Here is a 20,690-nt window from a genome sequence, read left to right on the forward strand (position 1 = left end):
CTGTAATGGGCAGAGGGCAACAAGCCAAGCTGCTGTGCCTCTGGCATACTCTGTATTTTGCTGCCTTATTGGGTTCAAACATAGGTGTGGGAATACAACCTTACCAAATAACTGGTAGGACTCATCTACTGCAGTGGAAAACTGGGAAAGCAAGGTCAGGAGCAATGGCCATCCCCTGCATAACTTGCACTTGAAAAAGCCACCATAGATAGTGACACCCTGCAAAGGTCTCCTGCTTCCGGGCACTGCCACATGGAAAGAGCTTCTAAGTGTCTCATGTTGCATAAAGTTTTCCTTGGCGCAGGACCCCAGTGCTTTGTGTATGGGCACAGGCTGTACCACTCACCTCATCTTATTAGCAAGAAAATCCCAGCAAAGGAGGCAGGCTTCTTGCTTAGCTCTCAGTCCCATCTCCACAGGAGCACACACACTCCTGTATACTACTGTTGCACATTCTCTCTCAGGATGAGCCTCTTCAGAGGAACATCACCAAGTGCTTGCACCTACAGTCACTCCTAGAAACAGTTTTGCTAGACACAGTCACACAAGCCCTGCCACGCTGGCGGGCACACCTCCAGCATTACTGTGATCTTTTTTGCCTCCTGGGCCCTAATGAAGTGCACACTTCCACAGTCTAACACAAAGAGGCTTTCATTCCGTCACCCACATTTTCTTGACACGTTTACCCTTTCCCAGCAAGATCTCATGATACATGGCTGCACCCACATCCCACTGAAGTGCTGCCTTGTGTACTCTGCATGCTGACATACATTACTCCTGATCAATGCCTCCTCCCTTGCAAACATCCCAGCTCATGCTCAGCCACCTGTCTGCAGCAGGTGTTGCAGCTTTTCTACACATTTATGAGCTTCTTAAAACACCCCCAAGAAACCTTAAATTCTTCCTGTGTGCAGGAATCAAGAATTATTTGGCTTCAGCTGCCTTGACTTCATTTGGCACATGGCTGACATAGCTATAGGTAAGTAGCTAGATCAAATATAGACTGGACTGCACATGACTGGACAGTCTTCTTCTCTTGGGCTTTCTGTACTTTACCTCTGGCAACAGTGCAGTCACAGCCTCAAATGTTGACTCTAAGGAACCTCTTGCTGGTCTACATCACTGCCAACAAGTGAGGACTTGCTGACAATATCCCCTAAAGCTGATGAACACACAGGCTCCATCACTTCATCTAGTGAATGCAGATCCCTGTAATGGAGAAAAGGAGCCCTGAACGTGCAGCCTCACCTTTATTTCAAAGCATTGGCAGAGAACAAGCACTTCTTTTACCTTACATAGCAGCATTTCCCTCTATAGACCAATGGCCAGTAGCTGCAGGGGGATCTAGGTTGTGGTGATGCCGTGATGTTGTGATGGCTGGTGGAGAATATGTCCTTCTGGAGGGCTTCGGGATAGGCTTGGTGTATTAGGTGGGAGGGAGAAGACAACCACAGTCTCCATCACTCCCCTTTGCCCAAGCAAGGCCCCTGAACCCTGATCACCAAGGAGTCTGCTCTCTCCCTCGGGATTCTGGGGAAGGACTGGGCACCACCAGCACTGGCCAGCCCCATGACGACCCAGTGTTCAGGAGAGGGGTCTGCCCCATCAGTTTTGTTTCATGATGCCTTTAATTCCTGCTTGTTCTCACAGTGGCTGGGCACAAGCAGAGGCTATTTATAGCAGGGGAGCCAAGGGGCCATGTGGCCATGGGGGCAGTGCCGCTAGGTGACATTCAAACCAACTTTGAGGCATGGGGGTGTGCCAAAATGGGTCCAGGGAGAGGATGTTCCTCATAAATCAGTCCACCATCCCTCTGACTGCAGCTTTTCCTCTACCGCCTTCCAGCCTCCAGCTGCTGAGTGCAGGCAGCTGTGCCCTAGCAGGGACATTACTGTCCCAGAGGTTCCCAATTCCTTGTCCCCATTGCCCCCCTCCACACCCCACTCCTGCATCCAGCAGGATTGGGAGCAGGCAGAGCAAGAAGACAATCAGCATCAGAGACACCCGTGGAGCTGGGACGGAGAGGGAAGAGGAGGTGTCTATTACAGCTGCTTGGTAATCTCAGAGCATCGTTGTTGCCTTGTAGGGTCTCTGGCATGCTTGTGGTAGGGCTAAGTCAGCCATCTGGTGAGTAAGGGGGTTCATTTCCCAGGGTCACTGCATCTCTACAGAGCCCATATGGAATTCACAGGGTCTCACTCAGCGCTGCTCTCAACACAGGGTGCTTGCAGAGTGTCTCTCCTTTCCTCACGTATCTATTTTCACAAAACAGGCAGGAACTCGATATCTTCAAGAGGCCCCTTCATCAAAAATGGTGGGGACGGGGGGAGCAGCGGTTTCCAAAGCTGCAAGGAGTCAAACATGAGTGTTGCTGGGATTAGACTCGTTTCTGTAGGGAAAAGAAGGGACCAGGAACTGGGAGGGTGACTGAAGCCTGGACAGGAGGCATGACTTAAATCATTTCATCGGAGAAGGGTCCACTTCTGCAAAGCTAGGAGTCCCTCTGCTTTATTTTGCTGGCAGCCTGCTTTGGCCATCTCGCCACATGTACAAATGACACATGAAGCTGCAATGTCCCACGTCCAGTCCCGTTTGCAGCCACTGTTTCCTGGCACCAAGCACTTCCAGAGTTAAACTATTTGCAGTGCCCACATGTCAAACTCCCCCATTGGTGGCTACCAGGCACAAGATAGGAGGCAGCTTTTACTTTGTGTCACAAGGGAGGAGACAGTTTTTGGTTTGTGTCAGTGGCACAAGTCTTTCTCCCAGCCTTGTTCGCAGCTTTGATGTTCAAGATTCAGCCAGGAGCCTTCTCTTGATGCCCAAGTGTCAAACATCAGTTAGCAGAATGTGGTATCATCAGTAAACTTGGTGCTGCGACACAGTGGGAAGAAATCCAACCCTTGTGACCCGTGGGCAGCGTTATCTCAGCAGGGAGGCAGCATGTGATGCATCCCACCCATTGGTGCAGCCTGAAAGCAGAATATGGGTCATTTGTGACTGTTGTGCCATGCTAGCAGGGCATGATGCCCTTTAGCTACCCTGCGGTGTTAATGCCACTAACACTGGGCTTTCTTGTTCCTCCCACAGCTGGCAGCTCAGGTCCTGGAGCCCAGGAGCATTGGTTTTGGGATGGTGGACTCCAAGAAGGATGCCAAACTTGCCAAAAAGCTAGGTGAGTCCCATGCCTGATGTCTCTGGAATTGCTTAGAGAGAGAGAGGGAGCGTTCCTCAACAGGCAGCGCTGGAAAGCACAGATAAAACCTTGTCACCAGGATGAGGACGGTGATAGTAGCAATTGCAGATTGACTGTGCACCCAACATGGATGGGATCAAGTTGAGGGATAAGGATGAGAGGGGTGACCCAGCATCTTTCCAGCAAAAACTTCCTGGCTGAATGTGCCAAAACAAAACCAAACCGAGTGAAAAAGAAAGCCAATCCATGCCATGACAGAGTGGAAGTGCACAGCTTGCTGAGCAGAAACCGTAAATAGTTGTCATGGAGTAAGTCCATGCTTTTCCTGCACAGAGACAGGTCTGACACAGTGATGCAGAATCAAAACCTACAGAAACATTACATAGACCCACAAATGTCACCATCCCCGTGGCAGAATGACCCACAGCTACTAATGGGGGTGCCACAGCCTTGCAGTGGCAACTGGCTGCCAACCTTCTCTGTCTTGTTCCCAGGAACAGAAAAGGAAACCTACCATAAAGGTGAAAGGTTGCTGCACTGCCCACCCCTGGAAATAGCTACCTTCCAGGAGCTTCCAGGAATCATCAGAAACTGATTCCTTCATATTTTATCTCACAAAGGAATATGGAAATACTATGGCACACAGATACAACAGCACATAAATATACCACTAGACATAAGGGCATACTCTTTAAACATACTGGACTCTATACTGGACTGTAATTTCCTAAATTAGAGGCTAAGCTTGATTGTGGAACCTAAATTAAAGCTGAGAGATTCTGCCTCTCCAAGAAAGAGCAAACTACCAACCACCTTGACCTGGGGTACCCTGCCATCATGCATTGCAGAAGCTTAGTGATGCTGATTTTGGAGCCTCTGCTGAGACGCTGTGGCACCCTGCTTTCAGTACAGTGAGACACTGTTCAAATCTGCCAGCCTGCCATCTGTGGCATCTCTACCATAGGTTTTTAAACCTTTTGCCAAGGTTAGCTAAGTGGCAGGGAGTGTGAAGCTTGCTTTGGCTTCCAGCTCACTGATTATGTTCACATAGTTCAGCCTTCTCCGGGCTGAACACAGCCCACATCAAAATCCATTTTCCATCTAGTGTCAGGTTGTTCCAGTTTGGGATGTCTGTTACAGTCCAGTATTTCCTGCAACATAGTTTAGCCAAGCTAAAACAAGTTCTCGTTTCTCTTTCCAACTGAGGCCAAACTGTGACCTGAACAAAAAGTTCAAAATTTTGGGAGAAACTAACGCGAGTTATGGCTGAGGTCCAGCCCTTGTATTGCAAAATATCAGTCAGGAGATTGCTCGGGTTGTTTCTAACTGGACCAACACAATGAACTGGCAATTGTGTTTTTCCAGGAGGGGATGCTAGAATAACAAGAGAGATACTCTGTCATAAAAATGTTTTTATTGACATGTTGACCACATTATGTTTCTTGCCTCCTTCTTTCAGGCTTGATTGAAGAGGGGAGTCTCTATGTCTTTAAGGAGGAGCGGTTGATTGAATTTGATGGGGAACTGTCTGCAGATGTCTTGGTGGAATTCCTCTTGGATGTAAGCACAGATAAGCTCAGAGCTAGATAAACCCTCTCAGAGAAGACCTTGCAATTACTCACTTTGCTAAAACACACTGGTTTATCTTTATTTGAAATTCCAGCCATGTTTGCTACACACTGGTAGAGATGACATTTGCCAGCTTCCCAAATACTTGTCTGACCATGAATTCCCAGGAAGGCTGATACCTGCTCTCTTTCCTGTTTATGGATTATTTGACTGAAGCAAGAAACAATTCCACATAACTAACTGCTAGTCACCGACCTCAGTTAGCAAGCTGGCATGCAAGCACTTTGCATTTGCAAAATATTTCACTCTTTTTAAAAAAAAACAAAAAGAATGGTTATTTAAAAGATAATCCAAGAAGTAGCATTCTAATAGAGTAACCAAAAAGAGCTCATTCATTGGAAAAAAGTATATTCTGCAAACTATTTGCCCATTTCTAGACACGACAGCACAAACAACCTAGTGTACTGCTGCCTCTTCAGTGAACTTAGCGAATTGCACTTCCACGAGTTAGAGAAGAACCTTAGGACTTAGTGCTCTTAGGACATAATTTGCTCGCCCTTGTGCCTAAATGCAAAAGAGACACTGACTGTCTCATCAGTGCATTGCACTTCCCTTTCTTTACATTTTATTATTCATTACTTTGCTTTGTAGTGAAAACATTTTGCAGTGGCTTGGCTTTCCTTTGAAATGAGGCTTCCTTTATGAACAGCCACGCAATGAAGGGTGGTAAGGTGAGCAGTGGAGCTGGCAGGGTTTGTTTCCCAGGGTAGCAGGATCTCAGCCTAAATTGTCATCTGCAGTGCAGGAGTGTCAGTGGTCAGAGGCACAGCCGGGGAAGAGAAACACATTTCTACGACCTCAACTGTCCTATGACAAAGCATCTGTGGCTGCATGAATCAGGTATTCTGGCCAAAACACACATAAGTGGCTCTAGGGACAAAAGCAGGCATCTTGTGCCACTCAGGAGGACCATGGCAAGGCAGAGCTTTGCTGCAACCCCAGCAGCGGTGAGGTCCCTGGTTCCTGTGGCTCAGGCCGGTACAGGAGCAGGGAGCTACACACACTGCTCTGCATGCAGCAGAGGCACAGCCACACGCTGGAACACCACTCGCGAGGGGTGCATCAAAAGGCATTTTGTGAGGCATTGCTCACTGCGTTTTGTGGAATGCTGCTGAAAAAAATCACGTTCTGTGGGTAAAGGAAGAGAGCAAGGATATCTGTTTGCATATTTTGCATTCAAGAGGGAAAAAACCCAGCAAACCAAGAAACAAACACATTTATGGTGCCTCATCTGCCTGGTCTCAGAAGTGCTCTGTTCCTCTGTAGCCTGTACAGTGGTCTACCTGCACGGTTGTGGGGTTTTTTTGTGATACCACACCTGACTGACACCAGTATTTCTGGGAAAAATAGTTAGAACAAATCTTTTCACTAGCAGTGGCTAGTTAAGAGAAACGAAACAAAGTCTGGAGTAATGATGGGCTGAAGCAGCAGATAGGTCTTCCAGCTTCACTGTGATGTGTCTGGGGCCCAAGTATGCATTTTACCATTATGCATAGGAGGATCAGCCATGAAAATTCACATTCAGACTTTCCACTGCTCCAAAACATTGTTTGGTCACCCTCTAGTATGCTTGTTTTAATGTTTTCCAAAAGCAAGTTCTTTGCAATGACCTCTTCTGGCAAATGACACTTAAAAACAAATATATCCATCATTCAGAGGAGTTCAGTCCCCATACCAGTCCCTTTCATCTGCTCTCCCTTTTTCTCAGCCTCACTAAAGCCAGCTGCAATTGCTACTACTTATCTCTCAGCACATGTCCTTCAACATGCATTACCCAGACCTCTCTCAGCTTCTCTCTTGATGCTTCAGCCTACTAATGGCCCTGTCTGAAGGTGACCTGCATTTCTGGGTTCCACATGTTAAGGCAGAGAGCACTAAGTAGTGTTTTCCAGCAACAGAGAAATTGGGTGACCTCTTTCTCCTCACTTAGGCTACTAATGACAAACCTTGCCAGGCATAGGCTGGTGCTGCAGATTGTTGTGTTATCCAATGCATTTTGTCATGGCAGCTGCTAGAAGACCCTGTGGAGATCATAAACAACAAGCTGGAGCTTCAGGCCTTTGACGAAATTGATGATGAAATCAAACTCATTGGCTACTTCAAAGGAGAAGACTCTGAACGTAAGATGATTATGTTGCTCACGGGGCTTGGAGCCTGGCTGGGGACGCTGCAGTCAGGTGTTGGTTCTTCTGCATGAACATTAAGGCTGTTATGGGTACAAAGGGTATTAGGGGTATACAGCAGCTTGCGATAGTGCCAAAGTTGCTGGAGGATGAGGTGGGGTTGCATGCAAGTTTCTGCTGTTGCTATGCATGATCCTCTTTCTACTCCACCAGGAGTGACACTTCTGCAAGGTATCTGTTGGCTGGAGAAGGGATAAAATTAAATATTATCGTAGCAAACAGAAAGCAGCAGTTAGCAGGATGTCTTAGGGCAGCCTGGCAGAGACACTGATCTATTTCTCTTCACTGGACCCCAAGACCGAGGAGAGGCTGGTCCTGTGCTCTTGGAGACCTTTGCAAGCAAAACAGTCAGTGTTCACAAGCCTTGAGAAATGCTCACCAGGATCTCTTCCCCAGCCTTGTCTGCTAGCCCTGAGTGCTCTCTCTGCTCACTGTGTGGTGCTGACAGTGTGGACCCCACACTTGAAAGGCTTGCCTTTAGCAAATAAACAGATATTCCTACCTGAGTGATTAATGTATCACCAGGTCTGCTGCACCAAAATAGCCATCCACCTCTCCCTTCCTCACTAGCTCAAAATGTGCTACAGGGCAGCCTGGGCAGGACTGTGCCCCTAATGCTGTTCCGTAGTGAGTGTTTTGAAGGAAGGTGGTAAACAGCTCTTGTAAACAGCTCCCTCCAGGGTAAGAACATCCTTCCTGACCACAGCTGAGGACCTAATGCTGTTACTCGTAACAGTAAAAACATACCTTGTTCCTTCTGCCTCCCCCTGCAGCAGAAGGAGTGTGCCTAGTTGTGCTTGGTGAATACTTAGGGAATGGCAGCGATCATTAATGATGGAGCAATTCCATGTGTTTCCTAGGCTGAACTACGGCTTCTGCAAGAGGGCAGCTGCAAACATCCTTGTCAACAGGCTGGAGTTGTAGTTCCTGGACCTGCTTTGAAAGGCTGACAGTTTCAGCCCCGTTTAAGCCTGGTGTGCCAAGTTCTGTAGTTTTCCTGAGCGCTGTGGGGCTGCATGGTGTGTGTTCTGCTCCCTCCACATGAAATAGTCATTGCTTGTACATTCTGGGAGGATGGGAGAAACATAGTGCTGCCATCTGATGTATTTTGCAATAATTTATATTTGTTCTTCCCTGATCAGAGTGTGGTCAGCTGTCTGTGAATCTATTCTTCATTGCCCTTTTCTCCTTCCAGATTACAAGGCATTTGAAGAAGCTGCTGAACACTTCCAGCCATACATCAAGTTCTTTGCCACCTTTGACAAAGGGGTAAGCATCCATGCACCTAACTGTGGCAGCTCACACACTCCACAACCTGTTTCCCAGAAGCTCAGGTTGTTACTAGATTCTTGGTTTTGGTGTTCCTGTAATTTGTGGTGTTGGTGTCTGCATTTGGATTTGGCCTTGCCAGAAGATAGAAGGCCATTTCTACAGTATGGAAGCAGGTCCTCATCTGGGTTTGGAAACCAGTCCCATTATGTTTGCTGGACCATAACTCTGGCCTTGCAGTGCCCCAGTGCTTGAGGCCACCAGTGTAGAGAACACCAGTTGTCTCTATCATGGAAAGATCCATTTCTATTTTGTCAGCCACCCCTAAGACTACATGATTTGAAAAATGCCAAGAACCTTGACTTCACTTCTGCCACTGGGAGAGGCTCTGAGTAGGCAAAGAGGTTACCTCTGACCATCTACACTCACCTCTGACCATCTACACTGCAACAGGTTGCCAAGAAGCTAGGTTTGAAGATGAACGAGGTGGACTTCTATGAACCATTTATGGATGAGCCTGTTCACATCCCAGATAAGCCTTACACAGAAGAGGAGCTGGTTGAATTTGTGAAGGAGCACAGAAGGTATGTAGTGTGCGGGATGCTCCTGGCCATGGAAAGCAGGTAAATGTGTCTGTCTGCAGAGTTTTGAGGGCATCTCTCTCAGTAACAATTAGGACAATGTCCACTTTTTGGCAATTTGATGACCTGTGTTTCAAATTTTGGCTCGTCTTTTCCTAATCCCAGAGGTGCAGGCATCTGTGCTACAATCAGAGCCCACTACCATGGGGCTGTGGCAACATGGCTTCCCTCTTCCTTCTCCCTGGCTAGTCCTTCCTCAAAGAGGAGGGAGGTTTGCAGGCTGCAGAGAGCAGAAACCTTGCCCTACTTACCCATGCTTTTTAATTTAGGTCTGTACAGAAGATGATCTTCTCCAAGACCTCTCAAGCCAAATCCAATATCTGTCCAGTCCCCTCCTTCCCCAAAACAGCCTCACCAATGGGTATATGCCTCTCATGGTGTCCGATACATCTATAGGCAAGCTCTGAGCTCAGACCAATCTCAGAGGAACCGAGATGGACTAAGAGGCTCCTGCTGACCATGGGCACAGAAAGAAAGCCACTGCTGTTATGGCTGTGTTGGGCCTATGTGGCCAAGGTGCTGAGTACCTACAGTGTTTGATCAACTCAGCAGAAGCTGTGGATGCTCAATGCTTTTTGCAATCATGTCTGTTAGGGACTCAGCCAACAACAATCCAGAACTGTCTGGAAAGGCTGATGCCATGTAAAATCAAAGGGTTAAATGTAAGGGCGCAACTACCTATGAGGTGCTGTATTTTTACACCCTTAAAAATACAGCACAGGATAGTCATGCAGGCTATCTGCTTCTCCTGAAACTATATTTCCCAGCAGGAATTCAATAGAGCAGAAAAGAGTTCAAGAAAAGCAGGGCAATTGGTACTCTTACCACAAATCAAGCTGAGCTGGAGGTTTGTGTTCATACACAGATCATTTACAAATGGGAGATCATCTCCAGAATCCACAAGTCACCAGATTTGGAAACAGATCTCTGCTTTTTCTGAAATATGAAGGGGACCCCTATCTCACAGGTCACTCAAAGGTCACTTTGCTGACCTCCTGGACTTTTTGACCTCAGTTCTTCCCATCTTTTTATCCTCAAGCTCTTTCTCTTAGGTAGCAGCCTCAGGAGGTTGATTAAACACAGTCAGCTAAGTGCCAGCCTAATAGGGCAAGTTCTCCACAAGCACAAAATTACAGTAGAAACTCCTCAAGTAATTTCAAGATGTTATGTGGTGCTCAGTAGGAGGGAGAGGTTGGGTCATTTATTTTGCAAGTGCCAAGACTCAGAAGGGAATTAAAAGGAGTCTCATGAAATTGGATCTCTGAAATCCCAAACCCGCCAAGGTACTGGCATGGCAGGGAAAAAAAACTGGGGTGACATTGATATGTTCCTAGCAGTTCTATGTCTCTCAGAGCAGAAGTGCTTCTTCTTGTAAAGCACCTAAAGCAAAAGGCAGAAAGTGGAATTAGATAAGGTGATGATCAGGCCTGTAGAGAAAAACGAAGCAATCTCAACACCTGTTGTTTGCTCATTCCCTGTGGACAACTCAGCAGGATCTTCTCCTTTGCTGTAAGGCGTAGGGGACCCCTCACTTCCTGCCCCTCACACAGCAGACTTTATCACTTTACCCCAACCAGCAGGCATGGGCTGGGTCTCTGCTAAGGTTCAAAGCCCCATGCCACCTCTCCATCCCCCAGGAGGAGCCCTGTCACATCATTGGGTAAAGCTCCCATTGCTCAGCAGTACCCACGCTCTTTGGCATGCTTTAAACGTACTTTTCAAAAAGGGCTCCCTACTGCTATGCCCAGATGGGGTTCTCCACCTCTTCCTCCAACCCCACGCAGGAATTGGGCTTTGCTGAAGTTTCTCTGCAGGCTTGAGGTGGGAGCTGAAGCAGACGCCCAGCCTCCTGGCTGATGCTTCCCTGGGCAGCTGCAAGCTGTGGTGGGAAAATTCATCATCTCTGGAGCAGGTCAGAAAGCAACTGTTCTGCATGGTGGTGTGATTCATCCAAGGTCAACAGCAGACAGGTGTCCAGCTAGGGATGGTGGCCAGGCAGCACAACTCAGGTCTCATCCCAGATTTTGCTCTTGGCTGAACAAATACAAATCTTGTGACATCTCCTCTGCCTGCAGCAGGAGGTCTCTGGGCTTATGCTTGTTCTACATGCAGAATGCTGGGGCTGGACGCCTCCCTTCCTCCTCTATTCTGTAACTTAGGTGTAGTGACTTGGGGCTGGATTCTGCTCCCCCTTACTCACCTAAACACCACTTATTCCAGCTTATCCAGCAGAGTTACCAAAGTAAACCTTAAGTACTACTGCAGCAACTGGTCCCTGTGGACATGATCAAATCCTCCTCACTGAGTACCCTTTCTCCAAGATCTGCCCCCAGAGAACATCTAGGGAAAATGCCTTGAAAGCCAGGTACAAGTACATAATATGCATTCACCTGATATAATTTCCAATTTCTGATAATCAGCAATGTGTATCCATGATCTTGTACTTAATGGCTACTTCTTTAATTTCTATAGTCATTTTTTACCTTGTTTCTATTTTGATGCAGAAAGTATCCAATTGTTATGAGTTCAGCAGCCAGATTATGAATTGCATCAATAGAGCATTCCTAATTGTTCAGTTTATACCCATTACCTAATAACTTTACTGTATGCCTACTAGCTCTTATACCAAGAGGAACAATCACTAGCTGTTCCCTGTTTCACTTTGTTTTTTACCACTCACAATTTTTTCAGACACCCTACCAATACCCTCTTAATTCACCTCTATTACAATGTAGAGTTATCATCTATTTAACAAAACAGAGGTCATTCCATACCTTCATTCCCAGCTGCTGTGTTTCCACGTCCCTTTTTCAGTTGTTCCATATTGTTTCTGTGATGGGATGACCAGAACCACAAATACATTCACTGTGGAAGTGTGCAATGTAATTATCCATTGCCCTAACTGTGTGATGTGTTTCACTCTTCAGTCAGCCCATTTGTAACATTCTTCTTGCCTTTTTGCCTTTGGAGCTGATGCTTTCTCAATTTGCAACACCCAGGTCCCCTGCCTGAGAGGCAATAACTAATTACAACTCATTTAGAACCCATCATTACACCTGTACAATCAGGGCTGTTTTTCTGCAAGTGTGTTACTTCCTACACGTCTATTATGCAGACACTCAAGTCCCAGGAGACCCCTCTATATCTCACCATAGTCGGGCCTGGCGTCAGCCATCTGATTAATTGGATATGATAAGCAAATGCTGCTCTATTCCTATTTCCCATTTCTTTCAGACTATGTGAGAATGTGTTACGCATACGATCATGCCAAAGAATATGCTATGAATCTCAATTGGTTAACCTGTTCTTGTGTGAAAACTGATCATTTATCCGCACCCTTCACAGTATCACAGAATGGTTTGGGTTGGAAGGGACCATGAAGGTCATCTAGTCCAACCTCGCTGCAGTGACCAGGGACATCTTCAGTTCTATCAGGTCTCTCAGAGCCCGATCTAACCTGACCTTGAATGTTTCCAGGTATAGGGCATCTACCACTTCTCTGGGCAACATCTCCCAGTGTTTCACCACCAACAGCATAAAAAATGTCTTCCTAATATCTAGTCTAAAATTCTCCTCTCTTCATTTAAAAACATTATCCCTTGTCCTATTTCTACAGGCCCCGCTAAAAAGTTTTTCTTCATCTTTCTTGTAAGCCCCTTTTAAGAACTGAAAAGCTGCCATAAGGTCTCCTCAGAGTCTTCTCCAAGCTGAACAACCCCAACTACATCAGCCTCTCTTTGTAGGGGAGGTATTCTAGGCCTTTGATCATTTTAGTCCTCTGGACTTGCTCCAACAGGTCCAAGTCCCTCCTATGCTGAGGAGTCCAGAGTAGGATGCAGTATTCCAGGTGTGGTCTCACCAGAGAAGAGTAGAGGGGCAGAACAACCTCCCTCAACCTGCTGATCATTTTCCAATGTCATTAATCCACAGGAGGACCTATCCTCTGATCTGACTGCAGCTTAGTTGCTCTGAGAGCCTTTAGAAAAGGACTTTGTCCAATGGTCTTCTGAAACCAGTTCACTGCATTGACCAGCATACTTTCACGCACTTGTTCACTTGATCTGGGAACTCCAGCAGATCCATGGCCATAAATTTCCTCTTAAAGGCCATACATCTCTTTTTAATCATATTATATTCTTTTCTATTTTTTTATTCATATTATATTCCTTCAAATGTCTGTTAACTCTACTTTTTCCAGTAGCATTGTGCCCATGAAGGAGCCATCTTGCCAGATCTGTTGCTTCTCAGGTCCTTTAGGAACCTCTAAAATGTTTTCCTTGTTTCTACTGCTCTGGTATCAAATCAATCTGAAGCAACGCATTACACATCTCATTGATTCCAGCTGGTCCTGGCAACAAGTTGCTATTCCTTTTACCAACCTGTTCTAGGACCTCATCAACCAAGACTTCTCTTTGTGATAGCTCCTGAGGCTGGTCAGCCAGGGATACTTGCTCTGCTGGGGAGACTCCCTGAACATATTATGCTGGAATAAGCAGAGGTGCAGAGGATTACATGGGCTTTTCTCTTATGGTCTTGTGTTCCTTCAGTGCCGCTTTAATACCTTAGTCACCTCTCAGCCTGCCAGGCTCTCTGACAGGCTTCGTGCTATGGATGTGTCTGAAAACATTTAGACTTCTTTCTTCTTTTTTGTCCTTTTTGAATGATTTCTCAAAAAAAAAGTTTGCTTTAGTCTGTCTTACAGTTTAAATTTTCTTGCCAGAGGTTATTCTGTCTTCTTCAGCAGTGTCTGGAAGGATTTCCATGGTGGAATTATGCTGACGTAAAACTAGGAGGAAAGAGGACCAAAGAAAGTCCAGTAGGAAAAAAAAAGTGTGACCAGCCCAGACACTGCAACACACAAATGAATGGGTCACCTTATACTCTCAGCATAGATAGAACAATCTGCCATGTGTGAGAATAATCCATGAATGTATCCCAGGACAGAGAGGCATGTCATCTTTGAAAGCACAAATAGTGGCAGCAGTGACTCCAGTGGGGGCAAGGACAGGGTTGCATCACCATAAATGAAAGCATAAATTGACCTACTGTGCCCCTGCGCTTGCTTTCAAAATGTAGTGGCTGATGGCGCTGACTCCAGCCGCCAACCAAACATGCCATGGTGACCTTTTCCATGACACCAGCAGCATCATGTATGACAATGCTGGATGCATCCTCAAAGAGTGTTTCTGTCTTCCTTTCAGGGCAACTTTGCGGAAGCTGCGCCCAGAGGATATGTTTGAGACATGGGTAAGAACACTTGGTGGGGATCCTTGTTTCCCTGATAGCTTCCAATAAGAAAGAACTGCTCAAAAGCTCTAGTCTCTGGCTGTGCAAAACATCGTCCCTTCCTTGCAAAACCACTTACCCTCCTCTGGGAAGAAGCAAAAGCCTTGGCTATGATGCCCAGTGCCTGAGTTCAAATGGTGTGTTCAAATGCTCTGGTCAACAGTGGTGGACAGCTGAGTTGGGTCTTGTTTGCTCCACAGAGGGAGTAGGAAAAGCTAACCAAGTGTGCCAGGTGGGTATTGAGCCTCTGTAGGGGCCATGAAATAGCTATGGAGAGAATCCTTCCCAAGGATGCTCTATCTTATCTCACACTCTACAAGTGTGGAGGAAAAGGAGAAGGGTCAAAATGAAAGAGAAATAACATCTGTCAATTTACCCCTTTGCTGTGACTGAGGATGATATTAACAGCCAGTCAGGGACCTCCAAGTGCCAGCTGAAATGCTGAAATGCTGAAAACCAAAGCTGAATGCTGAAATCCAAAGCTGAATGGGTGCTTTACAGATGCTAAGGATGGTGCAATCATTTCTCTAAAAAGCCTGGCACGTTTATAACAGCATTCAGTTGCCTCCTTGTTTGGCTGTGTTAACATGAAACACTGCAGGACTCCAGAGCACCAAAATCCTTGGGAGACTTTAGTACAACAAGACAAGAGGTAATAAAACTGAACAAGGAGTTATGAGTCACTTTGGCGTGATAGTGTGTCTCTGCTATTAGCAGGCGACTCATATGTATACGAGAAAGCAGGATGGATTCTGATCTCACTGCAAGTTCAGAACATCTCTAACACCTTCAGTGGAGTTAGTCCAGTTTTGTCTGCTGTCTAGGACATCAGAACAGAGCTATATTACATACCTGCATTTATAATCATATATCAATTTTTTTTTTTTAAATTTGCTGTCTGACAATGCTGCTGGCAACTATGGAAGAAAAGCAACAGGGTAGATTTTGCCATCTGTAAGTGGTCTGAATCCCAAGTAAATCTGCCTAGAATGCTCTGATGAAAACATATTCCCTGAAGATGCCAGCAAAGGCCCAGCATCCGCTATTGTTTTTAAAGATAATGTTTTCCACTTAATCTTTCAGGTTTTTTTTTCTCCTTTCAGTTTTTGATGGTGGCTTTGTCACCTCTGGGCTCAGAAGGGAAAAGAAATTAGCATTTAGATGGGAATTTTTTCTCGCATTAAAACCAATTGAAATGGAAACTGGGACCAGCAGCGAGTGAGGAAGGCGAAGCCAATCCATGGGATAATTCAGAGATGACATTCATAGCAGGTGGATGATGAACTGGCCAGCAGATCTGCTGGCCTTTACCAATATCATTGCCCATTACTCATGTACCTCATAGAGAAAAACAGTCCACGAGGCTGTCATTTCCAGCCTCCATTTACTGGAGCCCCAAAATGAGCCTCCCACTCAATTCCCCTTCCTGTTCACAGAGACCGTCACCTAGAGCAGAGACTCTTCACCTCCCAAAAAGTGCCCAAGGGAGTCAACATGCCTCTTGTGAGGAAACTTCCTTTGCTGGCCCTGAAGTAGCATGGTCGGTGTCCGAGTATGTTGGCAGATATTTGTTTCCCCACCAACCATCCCCTGGCAGCCGTGAATTAATGAGGGTAGTTGCCTTGGGCATGGAGGGTGAGCCCATATTCTGCCCTAAAGAGCTCTTGCCTTTCTCTGCAATCAGGGTTTTGCCCCGCACCATCAGAAGTTCCCTTGCCCTTGCCATCATAATAACCATCTCTTTTTCAGCTGCAAGGTTTTAGCAATGCTACCCAAACTACCCACTTCAGTGCCTAATACCTCAATGATTCAGTCTCACCCCAGCTCCCACTTCTGGTGTCCCAGTGGGGCTGCAGTCAAGCCTCTCTTTGCAATTGTCCTGTTCATTTGAAGGCGTCCGACCACTGCTCATCTCCAGCAACTGCCTGGAGTCTGTCCTCCCCCCTCGGCCCATTGGTAATAGCTTTTTTGTTTCCAGGAGGACGACATGGATGGAATTCACATTGTGGCTTTTGCTGAAGAGGATGACCCAGGTAGGAGGCTGCTTTCCTCCTTGTGTGACTCTCTGTCACACAAGATTCTGTAGTTTCATGTGCTCTGTTTGCAATGTGGAGCTCCACACCCTGACTGGGATAGTGTAACACCTTCTAGGTGTTTACACTAGCGACACCACAGCACCAGGATTTGCTCCTACCTCTACATTCATCTTGCTGTGTGGCTTCAGGAAAGTGCTGCAGGCTGTGTGCTTGATGGGCATGAAGGAAACCCGTGGGCATCAGCTCCTGAAAAGCCATGACATCAATGCTTCTCAGTGCCATCAGCGCACTGAAAAGCTTCAGCCTCTCAGGGGCTCAGTTCCTCCCTTGACACAAGAAAATAGTGACATTGTTCCACTCCACACGAGGATTAGGAGACTTAATTCATGTGTAACTAATTTCAGTACCCGGGGAGGATGCTCGAAATTAAAAGCCTTATTATCAGAAGAAAGAGCTGGGAGACAGCATTTTAATGAGAACTATAAACAACTCCTGTGTGCATAGAGAGGGTGAGGGAAGTTGAAAACACTGCAAGCAAAAAATGCCTGCATGTTTGTGTGAGTGGGCTGCAGCAGTTCATGTATCTTTTCAGATGGTTTTGAGTTCCTGGAAATCCTGAAGCAGGTTGCCAGGGACAACACTGATAATCCTGACCTGAGCATTGTGTGGATTGACCCCGACGACTTTCCTCTGGTGAGTAGTGGGGGATCCTCACCTTTTCTCTGTTTAATTCATGGATGGGTCTGCGGGTGTGAGCCTGTAAGTGTGCACAAACACAGGAATTGCCCTGGCATGAGCACAGGAGATAAAGGACTCGAAACCTAAGATCCCTAAGAGCTGCTCCCATGGAGATGGAGTCTTGGGAACATCTCCAGAGCTGGCACTTTCCTTTGACATGTGCAGTGGCCCAAGCTGTGTTCAACCTCTCTTCTCTCCCATTCACTCAGTGATACATGGTCCCACAGCACTGCCCAGCCAGCTGGATGAATGCAAGAAGCTATGGCAAACACCCTTGTCTGAGCTTTGTTTCTCACTCCTGCAGCTGATCACTTACTGGGAGAAGACCTTCAAGATTGACCTGTTCAGACCACAGATCGGGGTGGTGAACGTCACAGACGTGAGTAGCATGTGCCCAAAAAATCCGGCAACCCCAAGATTGCTAGAAAGAACAGGATCTGAGGTCTGCTGGATTTCTGCTAAGTGCAGGTAGACCAGGCCTTTTCCCAAAGGAAAACTTCTAGAGACCTCACCATTCCCACATAACAGGGGTTCATAACACCTTTGACGTTGGGGTTCAGGGCTTTGGTCTGAGGGTTTTTCTGCTGCCAAGTCACACATAAACCACATCTTCTGAGGATAGAACCAGCCCCTGTGGTCTGAGCTTCAGAACTTTGCCTGGTTTTATTTTCAAGGTCTCACATTTCCATCCCTACCCATAGCATACAGCATTGTGCCCTGCTCTGAGTGAAATTAGGTAGGCTCGTGGAGGAAAAGTGTGTGTATAGGGGAGAGAAAGCAAGCTCTGCTTAGGGGAGGAGAAGAGGAGAAAAACAGGGACGTTTTTGCAGCAGAAGCAGAATGGCCCAGCTTGAGTGTAGGAGGGAAAGATAGTCTCCAACAATGACAGGGAGCAACTCCACAGCTTGGAAAATAAACCCCAAATAAATAGACAGCCTTAATAAGAGTATGACATAAACTGGTAGAGGAGTGATCCTGCTGAGGTGAAGAGGGTATTCTGGGGTTAATCTAAGCCCCTACTCCCCTCAGCCACCGCTGTGCAGGTGATGCTGGAGGGATTTGGCTGGGAAGAGGAGATGTGTCCGCCCCACAGTGAAGGGCTTCCACAGTCCCACAGCTGGCAGCACTGCAGAGGGAGAGCTGCACGGGCAGGGCCTGCTTTGCAATGGCTGTGGTGGTGGTACCCACAGCACCCACAGCTGAGTTAAGCAGGTCAGCTTTCTAGGCAGCTACTGTTTTCACTACGGTCGCCTTCGAGCTGGCAAGCCATGGCACAGATGTCAGGTTGCCTGCACGCTGTGAGCTTTTAAGGCAAGTGGGAGAGGGACTCCATCTGACCCAATCAGCAGAGATCTGAGGAGAGCTGCTCAGTGCAATGTAATATGCATCACAGACCTGACACGACTACAGAGAGAAATAATTTTTCCTCTTTCTGACAATAACATCCAAGATGATAAAAGACCATGTAATGTAGTGTGCTCCAATCTAGCTCACTTATTACCTTAGTTTATTTTGGATAGTTTAATGCTGGGTGGTTTATCCTTTTTAAGATGAACTTGTGGTTAAAATGAGCCAGTGCCTCTGGAAGCAGAAATCTCACCACTGCAGAAGTGTTCATAATTTGGTGCTTGACTTCTTCGTGGCTGATATTTTAGTTGCATGAGAACCTGATGTCTCCTTAGAAAAGAGCAGAGAGGGCCTTTGAGATGAGACAGGGCTGGACACTGGTCCTGGTCCCAACACCAACATTGCTCCCAGCCCCTTTGTCCTCTCTCCTGTACCTCCCCAGAAAAAGAGGGACAGTGAGAGTATACTAGATGATTATGGCTCCAGTTACAACAAATGCTGCAAGACCATAGGATGGGAAATATGATCAGGAAGGCAAAGAGATGGTGTTATGAAGCAAGTGGAGACTGTGGATCTCACCCATCCCGTTGAGGGGAATGAGAGGAAAGTGCTCAGGCTGACTTAGGAGTCACAGAATAGATGTGGCTCTTGCTGGAGGTAGGCAGTGCTTTACCTGTACTAGAGCGGGATTTGTCAGACCATGGGCCGGACCAAGAGAGTGGGTTAAGGCTTGTTAGAAGAATTGTTGAGAAAGACAAAAGGGAAGAGGGCCAAGATAGCACCTGCCACCTAAAATCATGCGAGAAAAGGACAAGCCAGAAATAGAGCCTGAGTCTTAGTCTTTTGCCCTTATTACTCACCTGCAGTATCTCTCTTCATTATGTTTACCACAGTTTAAGCCATATTGAAGCTACACTAAACAGCTATTAATGGCAATTTATGGAAGTAGGATTGTCAGTGGAAAGATAATCACATAGAAAGCAGTATTAGGCAGGAACATACACCTTATCATCCAGCAGTCACTCAGAGGCCTGCAAAAACTCATGCATTATCTAGCTTTGATATAGTAAAGGTTTCAGGTTGTTTACTATATTATTTGCAGTTTTTATTTTACTGCTCTTAAATCTGTTTTATATTCCTCAAGAGAGAGATTTAAGAAAGTTCTAGTTTGGCAGGTGATATCTAAAACAAACACTTAGCTCATTTCATTATTTCAGTGTTACATCACTGCACTCAGCCAAGTTACACAGGTACAAAATGGAGCTTACACAGCAGCGTAAAAATAAACACTGCTGTTGGCTTCAGTGGACATAACCCCTGTGACCCCATTGCTTCTCTAAAAACCTGCCAATACAAACACCAGAGTTCCCAGTGGCCCCCACTGGCCCATCACATCTTGGTGGCTCAGGATGAGGGCCATTACATGCTGCAAAATATTGCTGCTTTCTTTCTACAGCATCTTCTCTAGATGCAGTGGGTCCAGTCTTGTTGCCCTTATTTAAAGCTGCCACTGTTTGCTGCATAAACAGTCCTGAGGTTGGGGACAAGATCATTCACATGAAGCAAGAGCTATATGACTTTCCATGGCTGTTTTTCATACAGCTGTGGTGATTTAGTAGCAAAACATTGTAAGGGGGAAAAAGCTTTCCTCGAGCAGAAATTGTTCTGAGGTTTTAGCAAGTCGTGTAACAAAGAGAATAAGGTACCACAGACAGGGGAAGAAGTGGGCTGCATTTTCAAAAGCTGGTAGTTATCTTCTGGCATATGAAAAGCACTTACTTCTGCAACATCAAATGCTGAATGAGATAACCTCACAGCAATTCTGCAAAATAAGAAGCTGATCCTGTTCCGTGGAGGGGGGAGAGTAAAGGGAAAGGGGCTTAACCAGGCATTTACACAAGAAATCTATAGCAAGTCAGGGAGAAAGCCTTTCATTTTAGACCTCAGAGATCATCTAAGCTATGCTTCCTGTCCCTCAGTGACAGCCAGAATTTAGGTAGCATCTTCTCACTGCATTTTAGACAGCATCTTCTTACTGAATCCCCCTATCTCCTCCAGTACATGGATGTACTTCAGAAGCTGGAAAGAAAGGAGGGGGCAGCCATAGTCAAGGGCATCAGTGTTTTTCACCATTCTTCAAGTGGAGCATGGTTGAGACGATCTGAGGAAAGGCTCTTCCAAGAGAAGCAACCACTGTCACACGTAGAGTCCAGAGGAACATCCTGGGGCAAAGGTGATAGCAAAGGGGGCTGAAGAGAAGGGTTGTTGACAGCAAGGTGTAAAGGATCAGTAATGGTAAAAGGGGCTGGAGAGGAGGGTTGCTGATAGCAGGGTGTAAAGGCTCAAAGGGAGAAATCTCAGAAAG

The 20,690-nt window shown here is 46.4% G+C and overlaps 1 protein-coding gene across 1 annotated transcript in view; it reads left to right on the forward strand.

Annotated features, from left to right (window-relative positions):
* CASQ2 (calsequestrin 2) overlaps positions 1–20,690 on the forward strand; it is a 34,343-nt gene that overhangs the window by 11,112 nt on the left and 2,541 nt on the right. The window contains exons 2-10 of the mRNA XM_069867114.1: positions 3,091–3,175; positions 4,656–4,756; positions 6,834–6,945; positions 8,204–8,277; positions 8,731–8,861; positions 14,120–14,165; positions 16,183–16,237; positions 16,833–16,933; positions 17,283–17,357. Coding sequence (XP_069723215.1) covers positions 3,091–3,175; positions 4,656–4,756; positions 6,834–6,945; positions 8,204–8,277; positions 8,731–8,861; positions 14,120–14,165; positions 16,183–16,237; positions 16,833–16,933; positions 17,283–17,357 — 780 coding nt within the window. The remainder of the gene's footprint in view (positions 1–3,090; positions 3,176–4,655; positions 4,757–6,833; positions 6,946–8,203; positions 8,278–8,730; positions 8,862–14,119; positions 14,166–16,182; positions 16,238–16,832; positions 16,934–17,282; positions 17,358–20,690) is intronic.

The sequence above is a fragment of the Phaenicophaeus curvirostris genome, chromosome 1 (assembly GCF_032191515.1).
Source record: "Phaenicophaeus curvirostris isolate KB17595 chromosome 1, BPBGC_Pcur_1.0, whole genome shotgun sequence".
In the NCBI taxonomy this organism is placed as follows: domain Eukaryota; kingdom Metazoa; phylum Chordata; class Aves; order Cuculiformes; family Cuculidae; genus Phaenicophaeus; species Phaenicophaeus curvirostris.